Below are 24,487 nucleotides of genomic sequence, written 5' to 3'. Positions count from 1 at the left end.
GTAAAAGATATTTAAATGAAATTTATGTTCCTGTAAAGTGATAGTATGTTTTGTTTCCTTCACAGCATTTATTCAGTCGGAGAGCATAATAGAAGTACTACGTTTTGATGATGGAGGACTACTACAGGTAATTTTATTTTAAGTTGAAAAATTATCTCAGTGTCAAACCTTGAATAATATCCGATTGTTATTTACCTTTAAAAAGTGTAACTGGGGCGCCTGGGTGGCTCGGTCGGTTACGCGTCCGACTTCGGCTCAGGTCATGATCTCACAGTCCGTGAGTTCGAGCCCCGCGTCGGGCTCTGGGCTGACAGCTCAGAGCCTGGAGCCTGTTTTGGATTCTGTGTCTCCCTCTCTATCTGCCCCTCCCCTGTTCATGCTCTGCCTCTCTCTGTCTCAAAAATAAATAAACGTTAAAAAAAAAAAACATTTTTTTAAAATAAAAATAAAAAAATAAAAAAAAAAATAAAAAGTGTAACTGATTTCTTTGAAATATATTTTATGAGCTTTATATGCAGATAGGTCAATAGAGTCATTATTAATAATAAAAGCCTCCTTAGCTATATGAATTACCTTTTAAATTAGATATTTCTGGGGAATGTTGGAAGGTTAGGTTGGGAGAGTCAGATCAGGAGCAATGGAATTGGTGGTTAGTGCTATAAGTATGGGTGTCAGACCTCAAAATATTTACCTGGAAGAGGACTTCTCTAGAGTGTAAGTTCTGTAGATGTACATCTATATCACTTTTCTAGTTGCCAGTCTAAGCCACATCTTTAAACATGTTATACCTAAAATTAGAAAGTATAATCTGATGTCCTTCCTTTCAGACCTAGCATAGATATCCCATGAAGCCCATTTTAGTCTTCCTAGCTAAAAACCAGTTCTAGAATTTCACAGCTGAAAGAGGGAGAGTGAAAGCAACTTAACTACTCCTCTGATTTTTATGACTGAGGTGTTTTCTTCCTTCTTCCAAACTTTTATTGTATTTGGTACTTGTCTTATAGTACTTACCACTTTTGTAATTATAACATCTGTTTTCAAGTACCATCTATTTGGTAGCATGACGTACGGTTTTTCCAAGGTTTAATTTAAGAAAGGTGCTGAAGATCCCATGACTTTATGGTAATGGGGCTGGTGTTAGAATTCTCATCTCCTCACTCCAGGTGATTGTTTGTCTCTTTCCTACATGGTGCTGCCTATGATGTATTTATTTACTTAATTATAACTAAATACATGACTTAGCTCTGAAAAAATATTCCCTGTAGCTTATAATAATGTCAGGAAACTAAACGTTACATTAAGGCAATATATAAAAAATAATTGTGCTAGAGACCTGAAATAAGATTTCTGTTTACATTTTATCATAAATTTAGATTTCAGACAATAAGCCAAACAAAGAGAGCAAGAAAAAAAGTGATGGGTTATAATGTTCCTTTTCTCTGAAAATAAAGCAAGTAAGTGTTCTGAATGTTAACTTTTTCCTTGCTTCCAAATTTTTAAATAAATATATCATTCATACCTTTACATAACTGATGTTGAGAAACACAGCAGGCAGTGGCTGCATGGTACTTACAAAAAAGTCTTTGTACAGCTTTTTACATTGAAAAACTGAATAAAAACTAAAGATATATAATCTCAAATTTTGTAGAGCCACCTTACTAGAAAATGAGCTCGGTCTTGTTATCTGGTTATTTAATCTGTTACAAGGTGAGAACTTGGAGAACCAATAGGAATGACGGTTTTAAATATCTCCCTTTAGGTGGTTTGTGGGATCTAGATAACAGGCAAATCAGGACTGAATTTTTTGAAAATTCATTTTTCTTTATTGATTAAAGAAGGATCCATATCCTTTAGGAAATAGACACCCACCTAGGTTGCAAGTAGTAATTCATTTTGAAAATTCTGGAGTTTGATTTATATTTTTGTTGGGAGAGGTTGTCAATCCCTATCTAAATGGACTTGGCTATGGAGTAACTTGTGGCCTGGGATGTGATTTCCTCATCCTCTTTGGGTCTGCTGAAATGCTTGGACAAGAGCTTGGTAGAGACCTGAGTTGAGACCTGAGAATTCTATGGCAAAGGTAATTTTAGACTGGAACAGGATTGAAGGCAGATGGTACCAGTTGGTTACCTCAGCCACAATAAAACCTCACAAAGATTACTGCAGAATGTCTGATACAAAGATGCTATATATATAGTGTATTGTTTATCCCCAAGTAGCAGAGTATAGACCTTTTTGAATAGATACAAGTAAATAGTTCATTTTAATGTTGAAGAATGTTTCCTAGGAACAACAGTTTTCATGTTGACATGAAAATTCATGTTGTCACTCTTTCTGATGATAATTTGCCAGTAGGTTCAACCATTTCTTGTTTCTTATGGTATGATTGGAACAGATATGTATGTGTAGCAGTCTTATGACAGAATATATATCACGTTTTTTCCAATTAAAACTAATGTAGAGAGAGAGTCAAAGCAACAGCCTTGTTTTGCATTATTTAAAATGAGAATTTTGCCTGAGAGCATTCCTTCTCAGATCATACATTTTATGTTACATTCATGTGGCTTGGCTCTTAGTGACTTTTTAAGCCCTGAAAATTAATTGATGATAAGACCATAAAAATTGCCAAAACTCATAAAAATTTGCTACAGATTTTGTATTTGCCTTCCTTGTTTTTTAAAGATAAGGGAAATGAGGCTTATAGAAATTAAATAATTTGCTCAGTATTCAATTATGAGAGCAGAAATCCAACATCCAGTAAGTACTCGGCCTGTCTGCTTTCAGAGCTCTTAACACAGCACCATGCATGTGCAGTTCTTCTAGTGCGTTCCCTGGATTACCACTACTAATACTATCTTACGATTAGAAATCACAGTAATCACAGAAAAGCCCACATTTTCTGTCATTGGTGCTTTGGCCATTGCCATTCCTGTTTGGCAAGGCTACTAAGATTTGGTATATAGAATATACAAGGATGAAACCGTGCCTGAGGGGAACATAGACACTTCTCAACAGAAGACTCATCACCATAGGGTGTGCATGCCAGGTATCTCTAATGATCATTCCAGTCCTAACTGATCAGAATGGTTGGCTTTTCCTGACCTGTTCCTTTGATAGATTGAATAACAAAAGATATTTTTAAAAGCCTTAATCTGTTTCCTAATCTAACTTTCTTACAAAAAAGATGAAGCCCAAGGAAAAGCCTAGCTTTTTAATTTATTTATTTTACTATTCTACCAGAACAGTAAACAGATTTTTAAGATGTTGGGAGGCAAGCTTTCTAACGTTCAAGTTGAAAACACATGCAGAGTTTTGCTTTCTAAAGCTCATAACTATATGGGGTGCCTGGGTGGCTCCAGTCATGTAAGCTCCAACTTCGGTTTAGGTTATGATCTCACGGTTCGTGAATTCAAGCCCCATGTCAGGCTCCATGCTGACAGCTCAGGGACTGGAGCCTGCTTTGGATTCTGTGTCTCCCTCTCTCTCTGCTCCTCCCCTGCCTGTACTCTGTGTTTTTCTCTCTCTCAAAAATAAATAAACATTAAAAAATAGTAACAAATAAACAAATAAATGAAGCAAGCAAGCAAGCTCATAACTATAGTACCACATAATTTTGTTATCTCACTTTGGTCAAGAAACAGAAATACTCTTTTCTGACTGTTCATTGTGCGCTCATTGGTTTTTCTCATAACATCTAGGCATCTATTATCTCAACTCACTACCTGGCTTTCAGGTGCCTAAGGCAGAGGTGGCTAGAATTAGTATTTTTTAAGTACTTGCTGGAGTCTCAGCTAGTTCATTAATTGGCCCAAAATTTCAGTACTAATAAGGAGTACAAGAAGAATAAGAAGCAAGTTTGATTCCAAAGCTCTTAGGCTTTATACTTTCCATTGCTCTACTTCCTGAAAAGTAACAAGGTTGCCTTAGGGGAAAGATAAATTCCTAAATGCTGTGATTAGAAGACAGTGCAGGTCTAAGAGATCTTTTTATATACACACAATAGGTAATGGGTTCCACTTCTTGTTGTGCCCCAGTATGTCAGTTGCAGGACTATGGTTAGTCAGCCAAAGGATCTTTTGTTCATATTACAGAAATAACTCTTTTCCCAATCTTCTCAGAGGACAGTTGAGGGAGAGATTGTGGAAAGTTTGCCTCCTATTCTGTGTTAGGTTGGTTTGGAAAACACTATGGAGATCTTCCTTAACTAGACAGTTATTTGCAACACACGAAAACACCAATTGAATAAATGAGCATATACTTGTTCTTGGATGAACTTACATTTAAAAGATACTAATTTTTAAAGATAGCTATAGTAAAACTTAACAGGAGTTAAAGAGGTTATTGTTACAGAGGTTAGTGGGGAAAACTTTAGCTCCTAGATGACTTTGTTTAGTTTCTGTAACTAAAAGGAGATGAAGCCACTGGAAGCTTTGCCGTCTAGAAGATAAATCGTGTTCATTCTAGAGGTGGCCTAGTGTAGGTAATCTTCTAACCACTTAATTAGAGTCGTCTTCCAAGGAGTGTAAAAGATGTCCAAGAATTTGATTATTTCTTTTTCTTTAATTAAAGTATTTATTGTGAGATATAGTTCATACATACATGCATAAAATGTGGGCTTTTTTTCCTCAAAGCCAACACCTATAAACAACTACCACCCTAGTTAAAAACTAAACACTCTCCTGAGTTCCCTCTGAGGCTCTCTCCCAGTCACTATCCCCAAAGTTGCCCATAGTCCTGAAGTTTATGGTAATTTCTTTCCCTAGAAGTCTTACCATCTGAGCATGTGTCTCTAAACACTATGGTTTCATCTGTTTTTTGAACTTCATACAGTTTGTATTCTTTTTTTTTTTTCCAGCTGCTTTTTCTTGTGTTATGTTTCTAAGATTCTCTGTGCTGTTGAATGTGGCCATAGTTATCCATTTTCATCACTGAATAGTATTGCATTATGTGGATATGCCCCAATATGTATATGTGTGTGTATGTATATATGCATATATATATACATACATATATATATGTATATATGTATGTATATATATAATTTCTGCTGTTGATTGACATTTCACTTGTTTCCAGTTTTGGCTCTTATAAGTAAATGCTGTCTCTTGGTGAACATACATATGCGTTTCTGGTGGAGTTAAGTGCAACTGCTGGGACATAGGGTATTAATCTTCTATTTTAAAACATAATACCATGTGGTTTTCCAAAGTGCTTGTTCTAGTGTACAGTCCCATCATCAGGAATTCCTCTACAATACTTCATAATGTTTTTTTAAAAAATTATTCTGTAGAGTGGGTAATGGTATCTTTTTGTGGTGATAGTTTACAATCCCTAATTCCTAATAAGGTGGAGCAACTTTTCGTGTTTATTTCACCATTTGGATATCAACTTTTGTGAAATCTAAGTTAAATCTTTTGCCCTATTTAACTGTTGGGTTGCATATCTTTTTCCTTCTTGTTTTTTAGTTCTTTATAAATTCTGGATACAATTGTGATTATATGTATAAGAAATATCTTTTCCTACTTGTGATCGTCCCTTCCACACATAATGGTGACTTTGATGAACAGAAGTTCTTAGTTTTAATTAATTTTAATTTTATTGTAGTTTAAGCTCTCAGTCTTACACATTACAGTTGATATTTTTTGTGTACCGTTCAAGAAATACTTTCTTATCCGCGGTCATAAAAATGTTCTCCTGGGTGCCCCTGGGTGGCTCAGTCAGCTAAGTGTCAGACTTCAGCTCAGGTCATGATCTCATGGTTCATGAGTTCGAGGCCTGTGTGGGGCTCTCTGCTTTCAGCGCAGAGCTCGCTTCAGATCCTCAGTCTGCCTCTCTGCCTCTCTCCTCTTTCTCTCAAAACTAAATAAACATTAAAAAAAAAAAGGTTTAAAAAATTATTCTCCTGTATTATTGTCTAGAATATAGAAATTTATTGTTTTGCCTTTCACAATTATAGCACTAATTCTAACTGGAATTGATTTTTGTTATTGGTGTGAGGTCAAGGTTTTATTTCTCATATAGATATTCACTTGTCCCACCACCCTTTATTAACTGTTCCCCAATATTTTTTCCCCAGTATTCTTCAGTGACACTTTATTCATAAGTCAAGTAGGCATGTATGCATGAATCAATTTCTGGGCTCTCTTGCCTGTTCTCATCTCTAAAGTGGTAATTCGTATGGCTCAACATAAAATGTAGAAATACAATTGTTTTTTATATTTTGACTTTTACTCTGCAAACTAGCTAAATTGCTTATTGATGCTATTAACTTATCTCTAGATGCTCTGAACTAGGTCCATAAACTATCACAATCTGAGGTTAATAATAACATTTTATTTCTAACTTTCCAATCCTTTTAGTTTTAAATTCTTTTTTTTTTCTTGCATTACTTTACTGGCTACAACCAGCATGATGTTGAATATAAGTGGTATTTAGTAGGCATCTTTGACCCATAACTCATCTCAGATAAACCTTCAGCATTTCACTGTTAAGAATGTTGTTTACTATAGTTTTTCTCCACCCCCACCCCCAGATATCCTTTATCATATGTGTCAGTTGGGGTTCTTAGCAAGATCCTAAGACAGAGTTAGGAGTGCCAGAGATTTATTGAGGGCTAATGCCTTTGAAACATAAGGGGAAGGAAACATGATTGGGCAGGGAGAACCTCAGACAGGGTTGCGATATCTTGGCAAATCACTGGGGAATTGTGGAGTAACGGCTGCTTTTTGGAAGCATATCCAGAGATAGCCAGGCCCTACTATACCTGCTGGGCCTATTCATTGGCTGGGAGTTGCTCAAAAAGAACTTGGCCTTACCTTAGTCACTACAGTCAGGTACTGCAGTCACAGGCTGATAGCTAGCAGCATTTTTCATAGCTTGGATGGCAAGTTCTTCCTTTTACGGAGATCTGAGCAGTATGCAGTAAAACAACTGACTATCAAAGGCAAAGAGATACATTCTAAAACCAACCAGAGAAAAAAAGAAGACCTTCAAAGAAGCTAGAATTAGCCTGACAGCTGAATTATAAACTGAAACAATTGGAGGCAAAAAAAAAAAATTAAATTAATGAAAAAAATTGAACTAGAATTCTATACCCAGTGAAAATGTTCTTCGTGTGTAAAGAAACACAGGCATTTTCAAACAGACAAGAACATAGAGAATTTGTCACCAGAAGATTTGCACCAAAGGAAATAATAGAGGATATTCTTCAGCTTGAAGGTAAATTACCTCAGAAGCTTAGAAATGCAAAGGATAAAGAGCATTAAAAATAAAAATATGTGGATAACTAATGCATGTATATTGTGTATAGCAATGATAATAATAGTATCCTGATGAATACAGCATGACAGCATTCTGGTACTACTAATACTAGATCATCAGAAACTTGGCAGCTTTTACCTGGGTCTCTTGGACCTCTAGAAATTGGGACATTTCTTTTGGGACCCAGTTGCCATGATGTGAAAATCCTAAGCCACATGGGGAGCCCCCATATAGTCCTACAGTCAGTGGTCCCAGTTGAGTGCCCACCTACCAGCCATCATCCCTTTCCTGCCACTGTGGATGAGCAGCACATTTAAACCTTCAGATGAATCAGCCACAACTTGCATCTGATGGCAGCCATTTGAGTAACATCAAGTGAGACCTAACCAACTGAGTCTAGTCAGCCCAGAAGAATGTGAAGGATAATAATAAAATGCTGTTTTAAGCTGTTAAACTTCGGAGTGTTTTATTATACACCATTAGATAGCCAGAACATCTAATATCATGTAATACCTGGTTGGTCTGTATCCCTTTTCTTCTACCATTTCAAAAATTCTTTTTCATACTTTAGTTATTTAAATCAAGATCCAAACAAGGTCTGTATATTGCGTTTGGTTGATATGTCTTGTAAGTCTCTTTTAAGCTATCTCCCTATGCCAATTTTTTGTTGTTGTTGAAGATACTGAATCATTTGTCTATAGGACTTCCTACAACCAGGCTGAGCTAATATCATCTTCTTGGTATAATTTAACATACCTCTGTCTTACGGATTTTCTATAAACTTTTAGCTAAATATAGAGTCTTGATCAGGTTTAGATTAAATTTTTTTCCCTTGGCAAGAATATTTGAAGTAGTTTTTGTGTAATGAAGAATATGAATGGTCTCTGTCTATAGGGAGACTTTAAATATTGGAATATCCTTAGAAGTAAGAGTGTCTTTGTTATTCATGAGCCCTTGGATCACACCTGAGTTAATGCCTACCACGATGACTGAAGATGGGGTTGGTCACTAGAAAAACTAATTATGTGGTTAGAGGGTTTGGACTTTGAGTCATCCCATCTGCCTCCAAGAATGAGAGGGGGCTAGAAATTGAGTTCAGTCACATAGGTGGCCAGTGATTTAATAAACCATATCTTTGTAATGAAACTCCAATAAAAACTCTGGACACTGAAGCTGTATAGACCTTCCTTGTTAGTAAGCACATCTGTGTGCCAGGAAAGTGACATACCCTGATTGCATAGAGAGAAGGCACAGAATTTCTGTGTTTGGGGCCCTCCAAGACTTCACCCTGTATGTTTCTTTAGAAGAAAACTAGTTTAAGTATAGTTCTGAGTTCTAAGCTTGACGGGGAGGAATCATGGAAACCTCCCAGATCTGTAGTCAGTTGGTTAGAAGTACACATGGCCTCAACTCCCTAGCTTGTGGTTGGTGTATGAAGTAAAGACTGTCTTGTTAGGGACTGTATCCTTTAGCCTGTAGATTCTAAAGCTAACTCAAAGTGATTAGTGTCAGGATTCTATTACAGTCCACCAGCGATACTGTAGTTTTTGTTTTTCATCAGAAGACATGTCATGTCAGGTTGGTTGTTTTAGATTTTTAGGTCACAGATTTTCATATGTAGGCATTTAATGGTTCTGGAAATAAAGTGTTATAACATTACTTCTGTTGCTCTTCTAAGCTGGAAGTTGGCACACTTTATGTAAAGGGCCATGTATTAAATACTTTAGGGTTTGTGTGTGAAATGGTCTGTGTCCCAAGTACTCAAGTTCTGTTATTGTACTATGAGAGCAACCATAGACTGTATACAAGGAATGGGAATAAAACTTACATTTACCAAAACTGGAGCTAGACAGAGGACTCTGGGAAGATGATAGAGTATGAAGTAGCAGGATTCCATCTCCCCACGTAGACAACAGTGGCACTGGTAGAATATGTCTAATGTCTTTTGAAGGCTTGCAACTTTCAGAGGAAGGCTTGGGGGTAAATTGAAGTAAATTTCAGTCCATTTTAGCTCTTAGCACAGAAGCAACTACCTACTCCCACCCTCCAGCCCTGTGGCAGGCAGCTCTGCACACATTCATTGAATAGCTTGTACACAGAGTGCAGGAGCCATGGTGGGCAAAAAAGGAACTTGGAGATTCGTGCCCTGATCATTACCCCTGATCTCAAAGGTGTAGATAAAGGAGGTAGCCATTGTTGTTGCAACTCCATCCATTATTAAAGTTCTCTGCCTGAAGTAACCCAGAAGACTTAAAGGGCTAACAACCTTTTCCCTCCATTTATTTTTCTCTTTTTCCCCTTTTGGGAGCCAGACATTAATGAGTAGGACATTCAAAGCAATTGCATATATGGGGAAATGATAAAATTACCACAAATGTTCAGGGAAAGACCTTAAATTTTGGCCTAGATAGAGCCTCCTATAATTAAAAAATCAAAAACAATACAAACAAAACAAAAACAAACAAACCCTAGGAAAGAGGAGAGTCTGATGTCCACAGTTACCACATTAGGTTCACATGTCCAGTTTTCAACAGAAAAAATAACAATGTATACAAAGAAATGTGAAAGTATGGCCCATTCGTGGGGAAAAATGACAGAAATTGTCTCAAGCAGACTTGATGGCAGATATACTAGACAAAGACTTTTTAACAATTTTCTTAAAGATACTCAAAGACCTAAAGGAGAATGTGTGGAGGAAGTCAAGAAAGTGATGTATGAACAAAATGGAAATATCTGTGAAAAGATAGAAAACTTAAAAAGAGTGACATCATCAAGATGGGGGAGTAGTAAGCCCTACTCTCATTCATCCATAGAAACACACACATAACAATAATATGGTATCAAAATACCTTGAGAGAAATTCAGAATTCACCTAAGAAGTTTAAGCACCCAGAGGAGCACAAACTGAGAGCATCCAGATATATACTTAGAAGAATAATATCACTTTACCTACATTAGTTCTTCCACCAAACTCAATACCAAGATCACCTAAGCCAGTGACTTCTTTCACAGTAGAGAAGTGAGATTGGAGTATGCTCCTAGCCTCCCAGCTTCACAGGGCATCCTCAGTGGGGCCAGTTTTTCTCTCACCTATGCTAAGTGCTAAATGAACTATAGAGCCTGATTCCCTAGGACATCTAGGAATGAATGAAAGAGGAGGGCACATGCCTGCAGCCATCACTGCTCTATGAAATTATGAATAGACACAAGTTTGATTTTTTTTCTCCACAGTAAATGGAAGGGAGCTAAAAGACCCTTATCCCTGGCATTTCAGTGGACCTTCACTCAGTGGAACAGATTTCTATGTTACCTCATAACAAGTACCCAGTGCCCTTGGGCAGCTAAGAACAAGGGAAGGCAAAAGGTATGCCCTTATAGCCAGCACTGGTCTGTGAGCCTGGGAATATGCATAGAAATGAGGTTCTTCCTTCACAAGGAAGGGTAAAAAGTAAAGGTCTTGTTCCCAGCGTTATGTTGCACTTCCTGAGGGGTCAGTCTGTATCTTGCTTTGTGTTTAGCACTGCTGACTGTGTTTAGAACTGGAAGAAGAAGTTGCTTCTTCAAATGTGCAGACAACAAGCAAACCTACAAGAATCATGAAGAATGAAGAAAACAAACACAGAGAAGGAAAACAAATCTCCATTAACCAACCTGAAAGAAATAGAATTCTGTGGAAATCCTGGCAGTGAGTTCAAAATAATCAATTTAACTTAAAAAAGCTCATTTACAAGAGAACACAGGTAAACAACTAAACAAAATTAGGAAAATGATACATGAACAAAATGAGACTCAACAGATAGAAACAAATAAAAAGACCCAAAAACACTGGAGTTGAAGAGTACAATAACTGAACTGAAAAATTTATTCGAGGGGTTCAAAATCAGATTTTTTCAAGCAGAAGAAAGAATGAGCAAACATGAAGATGAGTTATTTGGAATTATCTAGGAAGAGGAGAAAAAAGAAAGAATGAAAAAAGAGTGAAGAAAGCCTAGAGGAATTATGGGACTCCATCAAGTGAACCAATAGATTATATATTTTATTTATGTGTAGCAGGAGTTCCAGATCAGGAAGGAGGGGGAAGGTGGCTAGAAAGCCTATTTAAAGAAATGACTAAAAAGTTACCAAATCTTGGGAGGGAAATGGGCATCCAGATTCATAAAGACCCCAGGATTCCAGATGGATTAAATTTAAAGAGATCTACACTGAAACACATTATCTCAAATTGTCAAAGAGAGTTGTGAAAGCAACAAGAGAAAAGCGACTTGTCACAAAGGAGCGCTGATTAGACAGTCAACTGATTTCTCAGCAGAAATCTTTCAGGCCAGGAGACAATGTGATGATAAATTCAAAGTACTGAAAGAATACTGAGAAGAATACTATACCCAGCAAAGCTGCCCTTCAGAAATGGAGAAATAAACATTTTCCCAGACAAAAGTTGAAGTTCATCACCACTAGACCTGCCTCACAAAAAAATGCTAAAGGGAGCTATTCAAGCTAACATGAAAAGACAGCAGTTAGCAACATGAAAACATGAAAGTATAAGCTTTCAACTGTAACGTAAATAAAATATAAAAGTATGAAAAATAACTATAACTGTAATAATTTGTTAATGGATGAATAATATAAATGATGTAAATTGTGACATCAATTACATAAAGTGTGGGGAAGGGGTAGAAGTATAGCTTTCATATGTGATTGAAGCTCAGTTGTTATTAGCTTAAAATAAAATGTTATAAAAGGTGTTTTATGCAAGTCTCATGGTGGACAGAAATGAAAAACTTTGTGTAGCAAATACACAAAATAGATATCAACGCATATCACTACAAAAGAAAAATCATCAGATTACAAAGGAAGAGTGTCAAGAGAGGAAAAGGGAACAAAGGCACTACAAATCGACAGAAAAATAATTAACAGAATGGCAGCAGTAAGTCCCCACTTACTAATAATTACTTTAAATGTAAATGGATTAGGGGAGCCTGGGTGGCTTAGTTGGTTAAGTGTCTGACTTTGGCTCAGGTCATGATCTCACAGTTTGGGAGTTAGAGCCCCACGTCGGGCTCTGTGCTGGCAGCTCGGAGCCTGAAGCCTGCTCCAGATTCTGTGTCTCCTTCTCTTCTCTGCCTCTCCCCCTCTCACACACTCTCTCTCTCACTCTCAGAAATAAATAAAATATTTAAAAAATTTAAAATTGAATGGATTAAATTCACCAATCAAAAGACATATAGAGTGGCTGAATAAATAAAATAAAATAACCAATATCCAACTATATGCTGCCTATAGGAGTCTCCCTTTAGCTTTATGAACACACATATGTTGAAAGGCTTGGGAATAGATATTCCACGCAAACAGTAACTAGAAAAAGTGGGAGCGGCTATTACATTAGACAAAAAAGTACACTTTAAGTCAGAAACTGTCATAAGAGACAAAGAAGGTGATTATATAATGATAAAAGGGCCAATTCATTATGAGGATGTAACAACTATAAATATATATAGGCACTCAACATGAGGGTCTCTAAATATATAAAGCAAGTGTTAACAGACCCGACGGGAGAAATATCAGAAAGGAGAAATATTATTCTCAATAGCCAAGATACAGGGAAAAAAGCCCTTAGGAATATTATTCAGCCCTAAAAAAGAAAGAAATACTGCTATTTGCAAAAACATGGATTAATCTGGAGGACATTATGTTATGTGAAAGACAAATACTGCACAATCTCACTTATATGTGAAATCTGAAAATGTCAAATTCATAGAAGTAGAGTAGAATGATGTTGCCAGAGCCTACAGGTTGTGGGAAATGGGGATACAATGGTTGGTCAAAGGGTACAACATGTCAGTTATACAAGATGAATAACTTTTCAAAGTTTAATGTACAGCAGGGTGAGTACAGTTGGTAATACTGTATTGTATACTTGAAATTTGCTAAGAGATCTTAACAGCTTTTACTCCCCAAAAAGGTAACTGAAGTGATGGATATGTTAACTAGCTCGTTTGTGGTGATCATTTCACAATGTGTATGTTTATGAAAACATCACATTGTACACTTATATAGTTTTAATTTTCCAGTTACTCTTCAGTGAAGCTGGGGTGGGGAAGAAGACAAAAAAGAAAATCTAGATCTCAAAGTACAATAGCTGGAATGAAAATTCCGGCAGAGAAGTTCAAAGGTAGATTTGAGCAGACAGAAGAAAGAATCAGTGAACTTGAAGATAGAACATTGAAATTCCGAATCTGAAGAAAAGTAAATGATTAGAGAAAAGTAAACATAGACTAAGAGACCTGTAGGGCACCATCAAGCAGGCCTGCATATGCATTGTGGGAGTGCCAGAAGGAAAGAGACAGAGTATTAAAAGAAATAATGACTGAAAATGTCACAAATTTAATGAAAGACATGAATATAAGCATCAAGGAAGCTCAGCGGACTCTAAGTAAAATGAACTTAAAGAGACCCACTCTGAGACATGTTACAATAAAACTTTTGAAAGACTCTTGAAAGCAAAAGCAGTAAGATTATTAACAGATTTCTCATTACAAACTTTGGAGGCCAGAAGACAGTGAGCTGATACATTCACAATACTAAAACAAATAAAAACTACTAACCAAGAATCCTGTATCAGGCCAGACTGTTCTTTAAAAGTGAAAAAGAAATTAAGACATTCCCAGATAAACAAAAGCTGAGGAAGTTTACTACTGTTAGACCTGCCTTGTAAGAGATGCTAAAGGGAGTCCTGTGAGTTTAAAATGAAAGGACACTAGGCAACAACTCAAAGCCATATGAAGAAACAAAGATCACAGTAAAAGTAAATACAGGGGCAATTATAAAAGCTGGTTATAAGAATGGTTTGAAACTCCTTTTTTTGTTTTTCATGTGATTTAAGAAACTAATGCATTTTTTAAAATGACAATTAATAGTCTAAAAGCTAGGATTATTGTAACTTTGGTTTGTAATTTCACAGTTTGTTTTCTACATAGGTTAAAGACTAATGTATTTAAAGAATTATTAGTCTGTGGTTTTGGACACACAATATATAAAGATGAAATTTTGTGACATCAGTAACTGAAAGGTATAGGGATAGGTCCATAAAGAAGTACAGTTTCTGTATATTGTTGAAGTTCATTTGATATAAATTCAAGTTAGAGTGTTATAACTCTAAGATTAAATCCCCTTGAAAACCATGAAGAAAATAACTAGAAAATACACAGAAATGGGGTGCCTGGGTAGCTCAGTCGGCTGAGCATCTGACTCTTGACTTCAGCTCAGGTCATGATCTCATGGATTGTGAGATTGAGCCCTGCATTGGGCTCTGCACTGACAGCATGGAGCCTGCTTGGAATTATATCTTTCTCTGTCCCTCCTCTGTTCATGCTTGCTTTCTCAAAATAAGTAAACTAAAAAAAAGATTTTCAAAAAAAAAAAAAGAAAATACACAAAAGGAATTTGAACATTTTGTTACAAAAGTCAGCTAAACACATACAAAAATCAGCTAAACACAAAAAATGAAAGTAAAGAATGAAATGGCCAAAAAAAGCTATAAGGCATATAGAAAATAAATATCAAAATGACAGAAGTAAGTGTACTATTGAAGGTAAGTTGGTATTAATTTGAACTAGTTTGTTAAATATTTAAGATAATTATAATCTCTATGGTAACAATGAAGAAAATAACTAAAAAATACAGAGCAAAGGAAATGAGGAAGGAATCAAAATGGTACACTACCAAATGAATGAAACACAAAAGAAGGCAGTAATGGAGAAACTGAGAAACCAAAAATGTAAGACATAAAGAAAACAAAGCAAAACGACAAATTCTTCCTTATCGATAATTAGCTTAAATGCAAATGGATTAAACTTCAATCAGAAGATGGCGATTGGCAGAATAGATAAGAACACATGACCCAAGTATATGGTGTCTACAAGAGAATCAGTTTAGATCCAAAAACAAAAGTAAATTGGAAGCTAAAAGTTGGTGATACGGTCTGAATGTGTCCTTCCAAAAGTCATCAATGAAAAATTAATGTCTAGCATGATTAAGGTGATTAAGTTATGAGTGTGGAACTCTCATAAATTTTTTTTAGTAAGAGACCCCAGAGCGATCCCTTTCTTCTTCTGCCATGTTAGGATACAAGAAGACTACAAAACAGAAGGGAACCTTTATCCAACATGCTTGTAACCTGATCTCAGACTTCAGCCCCCAGAACTGAGAAATAAATTTCTCTTTTTTTAAATAATGATTTCAGGAGTAGAGTTCCACTAAACTCTAGCACCCAGTACTCATCCCAACAAGTGCCCTCCTTAATGCCCATCACCCATTCAGCCCCACAACCACACCCAACACCCCTCCAGCAACTCTCAGTTAAAAAAAATTACATGAGACAAAGGACATTATTTTATTCTATTTTATTTATTTATTTATTTTTTGGTAGAGAGTGCATGTGTGTGTGTAAGTGAGGGAGGGGCAGAGAGAGAGAGAGAGAGCCCAGCATGGGGCTTGATCTCACACTTGTGAGGTCATTACCTGAGCCAAAATCCATAGTTGGACACTCAACCAACTGAGACACCTAGGTGCCCCAGGACATTATTTATTATTAAAAGTCTCAACATAGCAGGAATATATAACGGTTATAAAGATTGGTGCAACACCTCTCTGACCTCAGCCGTAGCAATTTCTTACTTGACACATCCCCAAAGGCAAGGGAATTAAAAGCAAAAATGAACTACTGGGACCTTATGAAGATAAAAAGCTTCTGCACAGCAAAGGAAACAACCAACAAAACTAAAAGGCAACCAACGGAATGGGAAAAGATATTTGCAAATGACATATCGGACAAAGGGCTAGTATCCAAAATCTATAAAGAGCTCACCAAACTCCACACCCGAAAAACAAATAACCCAGTGAAGAAATGGGCAGAAAACATGAATAGACACTTCTCTAGAGAAGACATCCGGATGGCCAACAGGCACATGAAAAGATGCTCAATGTCGCTCCTCATCAGGGAAATACAAATCAAAACCACACTCAGATATCACCTCACGCCAGTCAGAGTGGCCAAAATGAACAAATCAGGAGACTATAGATGCTGGAGAGGATGTGGAGAAACGGGAACCCTCTTGCACTGTTGGTGGGAATGCAAATTGGTGCAGCCACTCTGGAAAACGGTGTGGAGGTTCCTCAAAAAATTAAAAATAGACCTACCCTATGACCCAGCAATAGCACTACTAGGAATTTACCCAAGGGATACAGGAGTACTGATGCATAGGGGCACTTGTACTCCAATGTTTATAGCAGCACTCTCAACAATAGCCAGATTATGGAAAGAGCCTAAATGTCCATCAACTGATGAATGGATAAAGAAATTGTGGTTTATATACACAATGGAGTACTACAGGGCAATGAGAAAGAACGAAATATGGCCCTCTGTAGCAACGTGGATGGAACTGGAGAGTGTGATGGTAAGTGAAATAAGCCATACAGAGAAAGACAGATACCATAGGGTTTCACTCTTATGTGGATCCTGAGAAACTTAACAGAAACCAATGGGGGAGGGGAAGGGGGAAAAAAAAAAAAGAGGTTAGAGTGGGAGAGAGCCAAAGCATAAGAGACTCTTAAAAACTGAGAACTGAGGGTTGATGGGGGGTGGGAGGGAGGGGTGGGTGGGTGATGGGTATTGAGGAGGGCACCTTTTGGGATGAGCACTGGGTGTTGTATGGAAACCAATTTGACAATAAACTTCTTGTATTAAAAAAAAAAAAAAGTAAACTTGCATTGAGTTAAGTCAAAAAAATAAAATAAAGATTGGTGCAACAATAGACCATCAAAATATATGAAGCAAAAGTGACAGAAAGGAGAAATAATTTCAGATAATATCTGTAGACTTCAATATTCCACTCTCACAAGTGGCTAGAAAAACCAGACAGAAGATAAGGAAATAGAAGACTTAATACAATAAAACAAATAGATCTAATGCACATATATACAACATTCTATCCAATAACAGAAGCACACACATTCTTTACAAGTGCACGTGGGACCTGTTTCAGGACAGATCATGAGGGGCCACCATTAGGTCTCAGTATCTTTTTTTTTAATTCAAGTACAGTTAATATACAGTGTTATATTAGTTTCAGGTAATACAATATAATGATTAAACAATCCCATACATTTTTCAGTGTGCATCAAAGAAAGTGTACTCTTGGGGCACCTGGGTAGCTCAGTCGATTAAGTGTCCAACTTTTGGATCAGGTCATGATCTCGCAGTTTATGAGTTCAAGCCCTGTGTTGGGCTCTGTGCTGACAGCTCAGAGCCTGGAGCCTGCTTCTGATTCTGTGTCTTTCTCTCTCTCTGCCCCTCCCCCACTCACATGCTGTCTCTCTGTCTCTCACACAAATAAATAAACACTAAAAAAAACAAAAAAGAAAAGTACCCTCTTAATCCCCTTTTTCTATTTCACCCATCCCACCCACCCATCTCCCATCTGGCCACCAGTAGTGTTTTCTGTATTTAAGAATTTGGTTTTGTTTCTTTTGTTTGTTTGTTTTGTTTCTTAAGTCCCACATATCAGTGAAACCATGTGGTATTTATCTTTCTCAGTCTAACTCATTTCATTTAGCATTATAACCCTCTAGTCCATCCATTTTGTTGCAGATGGCAAGATTTCATTCTTTTTTATGGCTCAGTAATAGTCTATTGTATATACATACCACATCTTCTTTATTCATCTATCCATGGACACTTAGATTGCTTCTATATCTTGGCTCATGTAAATAATGCTGCATTGAGCATAGGGATAAGTATATCTTTTTGAATTCGTGTTTTCTTATTCTTTGGGTAAATACCCAGAAGTGGAATTACCGAATCATATGGTAATTCTATTGTTAATTTTTTGAGGATCCTCCATACTGTTTTTCATGGTGGCAGAGCTAATTTGTATTCCCACCAACAGTGCATGTACGTTCCTTTTTCCACATATGCTCACCAGCACTTGTTATTTCTTGTGTTTTTAATTTTAGCCATTTTAACAGGTGTAACATGATATCTCATTGTGGTTTTAATTTTCATTTCACTGATGATTAGTGATGTTGAGCATCTTTTCATGTGTCTGTTGGCCATCTGTATGTCTTTTTTTGGATAAATGTCTATTCAGGTCCTCTGCCCATTTTTAAATCAGATTTTGTTTTTTGTTTTTTTGGTGTTGTATAAATTCTTTATATGTTTTGGATGTTAACGCCTTATTGCATATATCATTTGCACATATCTTCTCTCATTCAGTAGATTGCCTTTTCATTTTGTTGATGGTTTCCTTCACTGTGCAAAAGCTTTTTATTTTGGCGTAGTCCCAATAGTTTTGCTTTTGTTTCCCTTTCCTTAGGAGACAGACCTAGAAAAGTTTCCATGGCCAATGTCAAAGAAATTATTGCCTGTATTTTCTTCTAGGAGTTTTATAGTTTCTGGTATCAATTTAAGTCTTTAATCAATTTTGAGTTTATTTTTGTGTATGGCATAAGAAAGTGCTTCCATTTCATTCTTTTGCATGTAACTGTCCAGTTTTCCCAGCACCATTTATTGAAGACACCATCATTTTCCCATTGTATATTCTTCCTTCTTTTGTTGTAGATTAATTGACAATAAAATCACGAGTTTACTTCTGGATTTTCTATTCTGTTCCATTGATCTATGTGTCCCGTGTGTGTGTGTGTGTGTGTGTGTGTGTGTGCGCGTGCATGCATGCACGCACGCTCACACATGCATGTGTGGCAGTACAACACTGATTTGATTAGTATAGCTTTGTAGTAGATCTTAAAATTTGTGATTGTGATACCACCAACTTTGTTCTTCTTTTTCAAGATTGCTTTGGCTATTCAGGGTCTCTTGTGTTCCCATACAAATGTTACTATTATTTGTCCTAATTCTGCGAAAAATGTTTTTGGTATTTGATAGGGATTGCATTAAATCTGTAGATTGCTTTGGGTAGTTCTTTGGGTATGTATGTATGTATGTATGTAGTATGGGATGGGTAGTAATTTTACAATATAAACTCTTCCAATCCGTGAACATGGAATATCTTTCCATTTGTTCATATCTTTAGCTTCTTTCATCAGTATTTTATAGTTTTCAGAGTACAGAACTTTTACCTCCTTGGTTAAGTTTATTTCTAAGTATTTTATTATTTGGAGTGCAATTGTAAATGGGATTTTTTTTTTATTTCTCTTCCTGCCACTTCATTATTAGTATATAGAAATGCAATGTATATTAATTTTGTATCATGCAACTTCCATCAATTCATTAATCAGTTCTAGTAGGGTTTTGTTTTTGTTTTTATGAAGCCTTTAGGGTTTTCTGTATATAATATCATGTCATCTGCAAATAGTGAAAGTTTTACTTCTTCCTTACCAATTTGGATGTCTTTTGTTTCTTTTTCTTATTTGATTCCTGTGGCTAGGACTTACAGTAATATACTGAATAACATAGGTAGAGTGGACATCCTTATCTTGTTCTTGACCTTACAAGAAAAGTCTCATTTTTTTACCATTATGAAGTTAGTTATGGGTTCTTCTTATATGGCCTTAATTATGTTGAGGTATATACCCTCTACACCTACTTTGTTGAGAGTTTTTATTATGAATGGATGTTGTACTTTGTCAGATGCTTTTTTTGCATCTGTTGAGATGATCATATAAATATTGAACCACTCTTGTATCCCAGCAATAAATCCCACTTGAGTATGGTGAATGATTTTTTTTATGTATTGTTGAATTCGGTTTGCTAATATTTTAGCAAGCCCGGTTGAGGGTTTTTGTATCTATATTCATCACAGATAGTGGCCTGTAATTTTCCTTTTTTTGTAGTGTCTTTATCTGGGTTTGGTATCAGTGTAATGCTCGCCTTGTAAAATGAATTTGGAAGCTTTCCTACCTCTCCTAATTTTTGGAATAATTTGACAAGAATAGTTTAACCCTTCTTTAAATGTTTGGTAGAAATCACCTACTGATGAATCTTTGTGGTCCTGCCTGGACTTTTGTTTGTTGGGAGTTTTTTCAATACTAATTCAATTTCGTGGCTGGTAGTCAGTCCGTTCAAATTTTCTATTTCTTCCAGATTCAGTTTTGGAAACTTATGTTTCTAGAAATGTATCCATTTCTTCTAGGTTGCCCAATTTGTTGGCATATGGTTTTTCAAAATATTCTGTTGTAATCCTTTACATTTCTGTGGTTTCAGTTGTTATTTCTCCTCCTTCATTTTTTTTTTTCTTTTTTAAAAGTTTATTTATATTGAGAGAAAGTGCGAATGGGGTGGGGCAGAAAGAGAGAGGGAGAGAGAGAATCCTAAGCAGGCTTTGTTTGAGCTGTCAGCACAGAGCCCAGTGCAGGTCTGGAACTAAAAAACCTCAAGATCACGACCTGAGCTGAAGTCAAGCCAGATGCTTAACCAACTGAGACACCTAGGTGCCCCACTCCTCCTTCATTTCTGAGTTTATTTACTTGACTCCTGTCTCTGTCTCTGTCTCTCTCTCTCTCTCTTTTTTTTGGATGAGTCTCGGTAAAGGTTTATCACTGATGTTTATCTTTTCAAAGAACCAACTCCTGGTTTCCTTGTTCTGTTCATTGTTTTTTAAGTCTCTTGTTTCATTTATTTCTGCTCTAATCTTCATTATTTCCTTCCTTCTGCTGGATTTTTTTCCCTCTTTTTCTAGCTCCTGTAGGTGTAGAGTTTTTAATTACTTGAGATTTTTCTTGCTTCTTAAGCTGGGGTTCTTTGCTGCATCCTAAAGATTTTGGACCATTGTGTTTTCATTTTCATTTATCTCCATGTATTTTTTTATTTCCTCTTTGATTTCTTGATTGAATCATTTATTGTATGTTACACATGAATATATAGCATGTTATTTACCCTCCATGTATTTGTGTTCTTTGCAGATATTTTTGTTGAGATTGATGTCTATTTTCATACTGTTGTGGTCAGAAAAGATGCATGGTATGATTTCAGTCTTTTTGAGTTTATTGAGGTTTGTTTGTGAACTAACATGTCATCTATCTGGGATAATGTTCCTTGTGCACTTAAAAAGAATGTGTATTCTGCTTGGGGATGTTCTGAATATATCTGTTAGGTTCTCTGGCCCAATATGTCATTCAAAGCCATTGCTTCCTTGTTGATTTTCTGTCTGGATGATCTGTTCACTTTTCTAAAGTCCCCTACTATTACTGTAATACTGTCAGTTTCTATATGTCTGTTAATAGTTGCTTCATATACTTAGGTACCCTCATATTTGGTGCATAAATATTTACATTTGTTATATTCTCTTGTTAAATTGTTTTATTTATCATTATGTAGCGTCCTTCTTTTCTCTTGTTACGGTCTTTGTTTTAAAGTCCATTTTTTTTGTCAGGGAGCCCGGGTGGCTCAGTTGGTTAAGCGTCCAACTTCTGCTCAGGTCATGATCTTGCAGTGTGTGGGTTTCAAGCCCCACATCAGGCTCTGTGCTGACTATGTGGAGCCTGCTTGGGATTCTCTCTCTCCCTCTCTCTCTGCCCCTCCCCGACTTGTGCTTTCTCTCTCTCCAAATAAATAAACTTAAAAAAATTGAATGTCCCCTTTTTTTGTGATAAAAGTGTGCTACTCCAGCTTTCTTTTTGTTTCATTTTGCATAGTACATATTTTTCCATCCCTTGACTTTCAATCTGCATGTTTCGTTAGGTCTGAGATGAGTCTCCCTTAGGCTGTATATAGAAGGGTCTTGCTTTATTATCCATTCCATCACCCTGTGTCTTTTGATTGGATCATTCAGTGCATTCACATTCAGAGTAATTATCGATAGATATGGGATTGGGATTGCCATTTTGTCAACCGTTTTATGGTTGTATTTGTAGTTCTCTGTTACTTTCTTCTCTTGCTATCTTCCTTTGTTGTTTGATGGCTTTCTTTAGTGATATGCTTGGATTCCTTTTTATTTTTGCATATCTATTACTGGCTTTTGATTTGTAGTTTCCATTAGGTTCATACATACATCTTATGCAGATAGCAGTCAATATTAAGTTGATGGTCACTTAGGTTTGAACTTATTTTAGAAACACTAAATTTTTATTCCTCCACACCCATGTTCTATGTATATGATGTCATTTTCTCCAACCTTTTATTTTGTGAATCCTTTGACTAACTTTTCTATATTTAACTGATTTCATTGTTTTTGTACTTTAATGTCTCTACTTTTTTTATAAGTGATAAATCTACTACTTTTATTATGTTTGCATTTACCTGTGGAATTTTTCCTTTCATAATTTGTTTCCTCCTGATTATGTACTTTTCTTTTCACTCAAGGAATTCCCTTTCATGTTTCTTGTCATGCTGGTTTAATGGTAAACTCCTTTAACTTTTGTTTGTCTAGGAACTCTTTCTCTCTCCTCCTATTCGGAATGATAGTTTTGCTGGGTAGGGTATTTTCAATTGCAGGCTTTTCCACTTTAGCACTTTTAATATATTATGCCACTCCCTTATGACCTGCAGAATTTCTACTGAAAAATCAACTGACAGCCTTATGGGGTTCCCCCTGTGTGTGACTGTTTTCTTTTCTCTTGCTGCTTTTAAAAGTCTCTTTATCACTACTTTTTGCCATTTTAATTACTATATACCTTGGTATGAACCTCCTTTGGTTGATTTTGTTGGGGACTCTCTGTCCCTCCTGGATCAGAATACCTGTTTCCTTCCCCAGATTCAGGAAGTTTTCAGCTATTATTTCTTCAAATAAAATTCTTGTCCCTTTCTCTGTCTTCTCCTCAGATCCCTATAATGCAAATGTTATTATGCTTAATGACATCACTGAATTCCCCTAACCTATTCTCATTTTTTACTCATCTTTTTTTCTTTTTGATCTTTCATCTTGTTTGCTTTCCATTACCTGTTGTCCAGCTCTCCGATCTGTTCTTCTGCCTCCTCTAAATATGCTGTTGATATCCTCTAGTGTATTTTTAATTTCAATTATTGAGTTCTTCATCTCTGATTGGTTCTTTTTTATATTTTCTCTCTGTAATGAGTTCTCACAGAGATCCTCCATTCTTATCTCAAATCTAGTAAGTATCTTTATGACCATTACTTTGAATTCTTTGTTGAGCATATTGCTTATCTCCATTTCATGTAACCCTTTTGATGTGTTTTTGTCTTGTTCTTTCATTTGGGACATATTCCTGTGTCCTCATTTTTTCTAACTCTGTGTTAATTTCTATGTATTAGGAAAAATCTACCCTATCTCCTGATGTTGAAAGTAGTGGCCTTGAGAAGAGTACCTGTGGTGCCCTGTAGTGCAATGACCCACGTTCACCAGAACCATACACTTCAGGGGTGTCCCCTATGTGGGTTGTGTGTGTCCTGCTGTTGTGGCTGAGCAGCATTTGTTTTCAGTCCAGTTAGCTGCTGTTGTCCACTTTACCTGTTTGGGGTACAGTTTGGTCCCTGTGCTGTTAAGGAGCCAGTCTGGGGCTGACTTGCACTTGTAGTTAGGTGATATCTAGTGGTCAGACCAGATGCCTGCCCTCCTCCAGTTTGCCTAGGCTACAGTTGCACGGAACTTCAGAGCTCTCTCTCTGTGGTGCCCCACGAGAGGTTTTTATTGGTGGACAGGGCCAGCAGTCAGATCAGATGTCTACCCCCAGTTCATCTGCCGGGGCTGTAGTCAGACTGGTGTGTGTGGTTATCTTCCCCTCTCCCCAGAGGAGGAGTTACTTTGGGGTGGTACTGGTCCCTGCCAGGACTGCTTGCAAGAAGTGACAGCAGGAGCCACTTTGGAGGGACTTCTACTGAGCGGGGCAGGTTGGACAGGGCAGATCTGCAGGAGAATGCTGGTGTGTGGTGTTGCCATCTTAGCAAATAGGCTGTTTTCACTGGCTCCCACAAGTGTCTAGCTATGTGAGGGGGTGGGGGATGGTACCCACCAGATCTATTGTTCTTAAGGAAGTCTCCTAAAGATTCCTCCCCCTCCAGCACATGTTCTGATTTTAGTAAATAAATCACCTTCACATACACCCCCAGGCACTTTTCAGACTGCTGCTTCTATGATGTACTTCCATGGATTTGTGTGTCATGTTGTCTCTTTAAAGGAAGGGACTCAGTTACCTAATGGCCTCTAGCTCTCCCAGACCTAGAGTTTGTAAAGTACCCAGAGTTAAGTTAAGCTCCACTGATTGTAAAACTTGCAAAGTTAAGGCCCATTGGTTTTCTAAGCCAAATGTTATGAGATCT

General features: G+C 36.8%; 1 protein-coding gene across 1 annotated transcript in view; it reads left to right on the top strand.

The window, feature by feature from the left end:
* The window catches only part of TMEM131 (transmembrane protein 131), a 237,807-nt gene that overhangs the window by 59,230 nt on the left and 154,090 nt on the right, over positions 1–24,487 (top strand). Inside the window, exon 2 of the mRNA XM_060608021.3 lies at positions 66–127. Coding sequence (XP_060464004.2) covers positions 66–127 — 62 coding nt within the window. The remainder of the gene's footprint in view (positions 1–65; positions 128–24,487) is intronic.

The sequence above is a fragment of the Panthera onca genome, chromosome A3 (genome assembly GCF_046562875.1).
Source record: "Panthera onca isolate mPanOnc1 chromosome A3, mPanOnc1 haplotype 2, whole genome shotgun sequence".
Taxonomy (NCBI): Eukaryota; Metazoa; Chordata; class Mammalia; order Carnivora; family Felidae; genus Panthera; species Panthera onca.
This window is presented reverse-complemented; position numbering and strand designations above follow the sequence as displayed.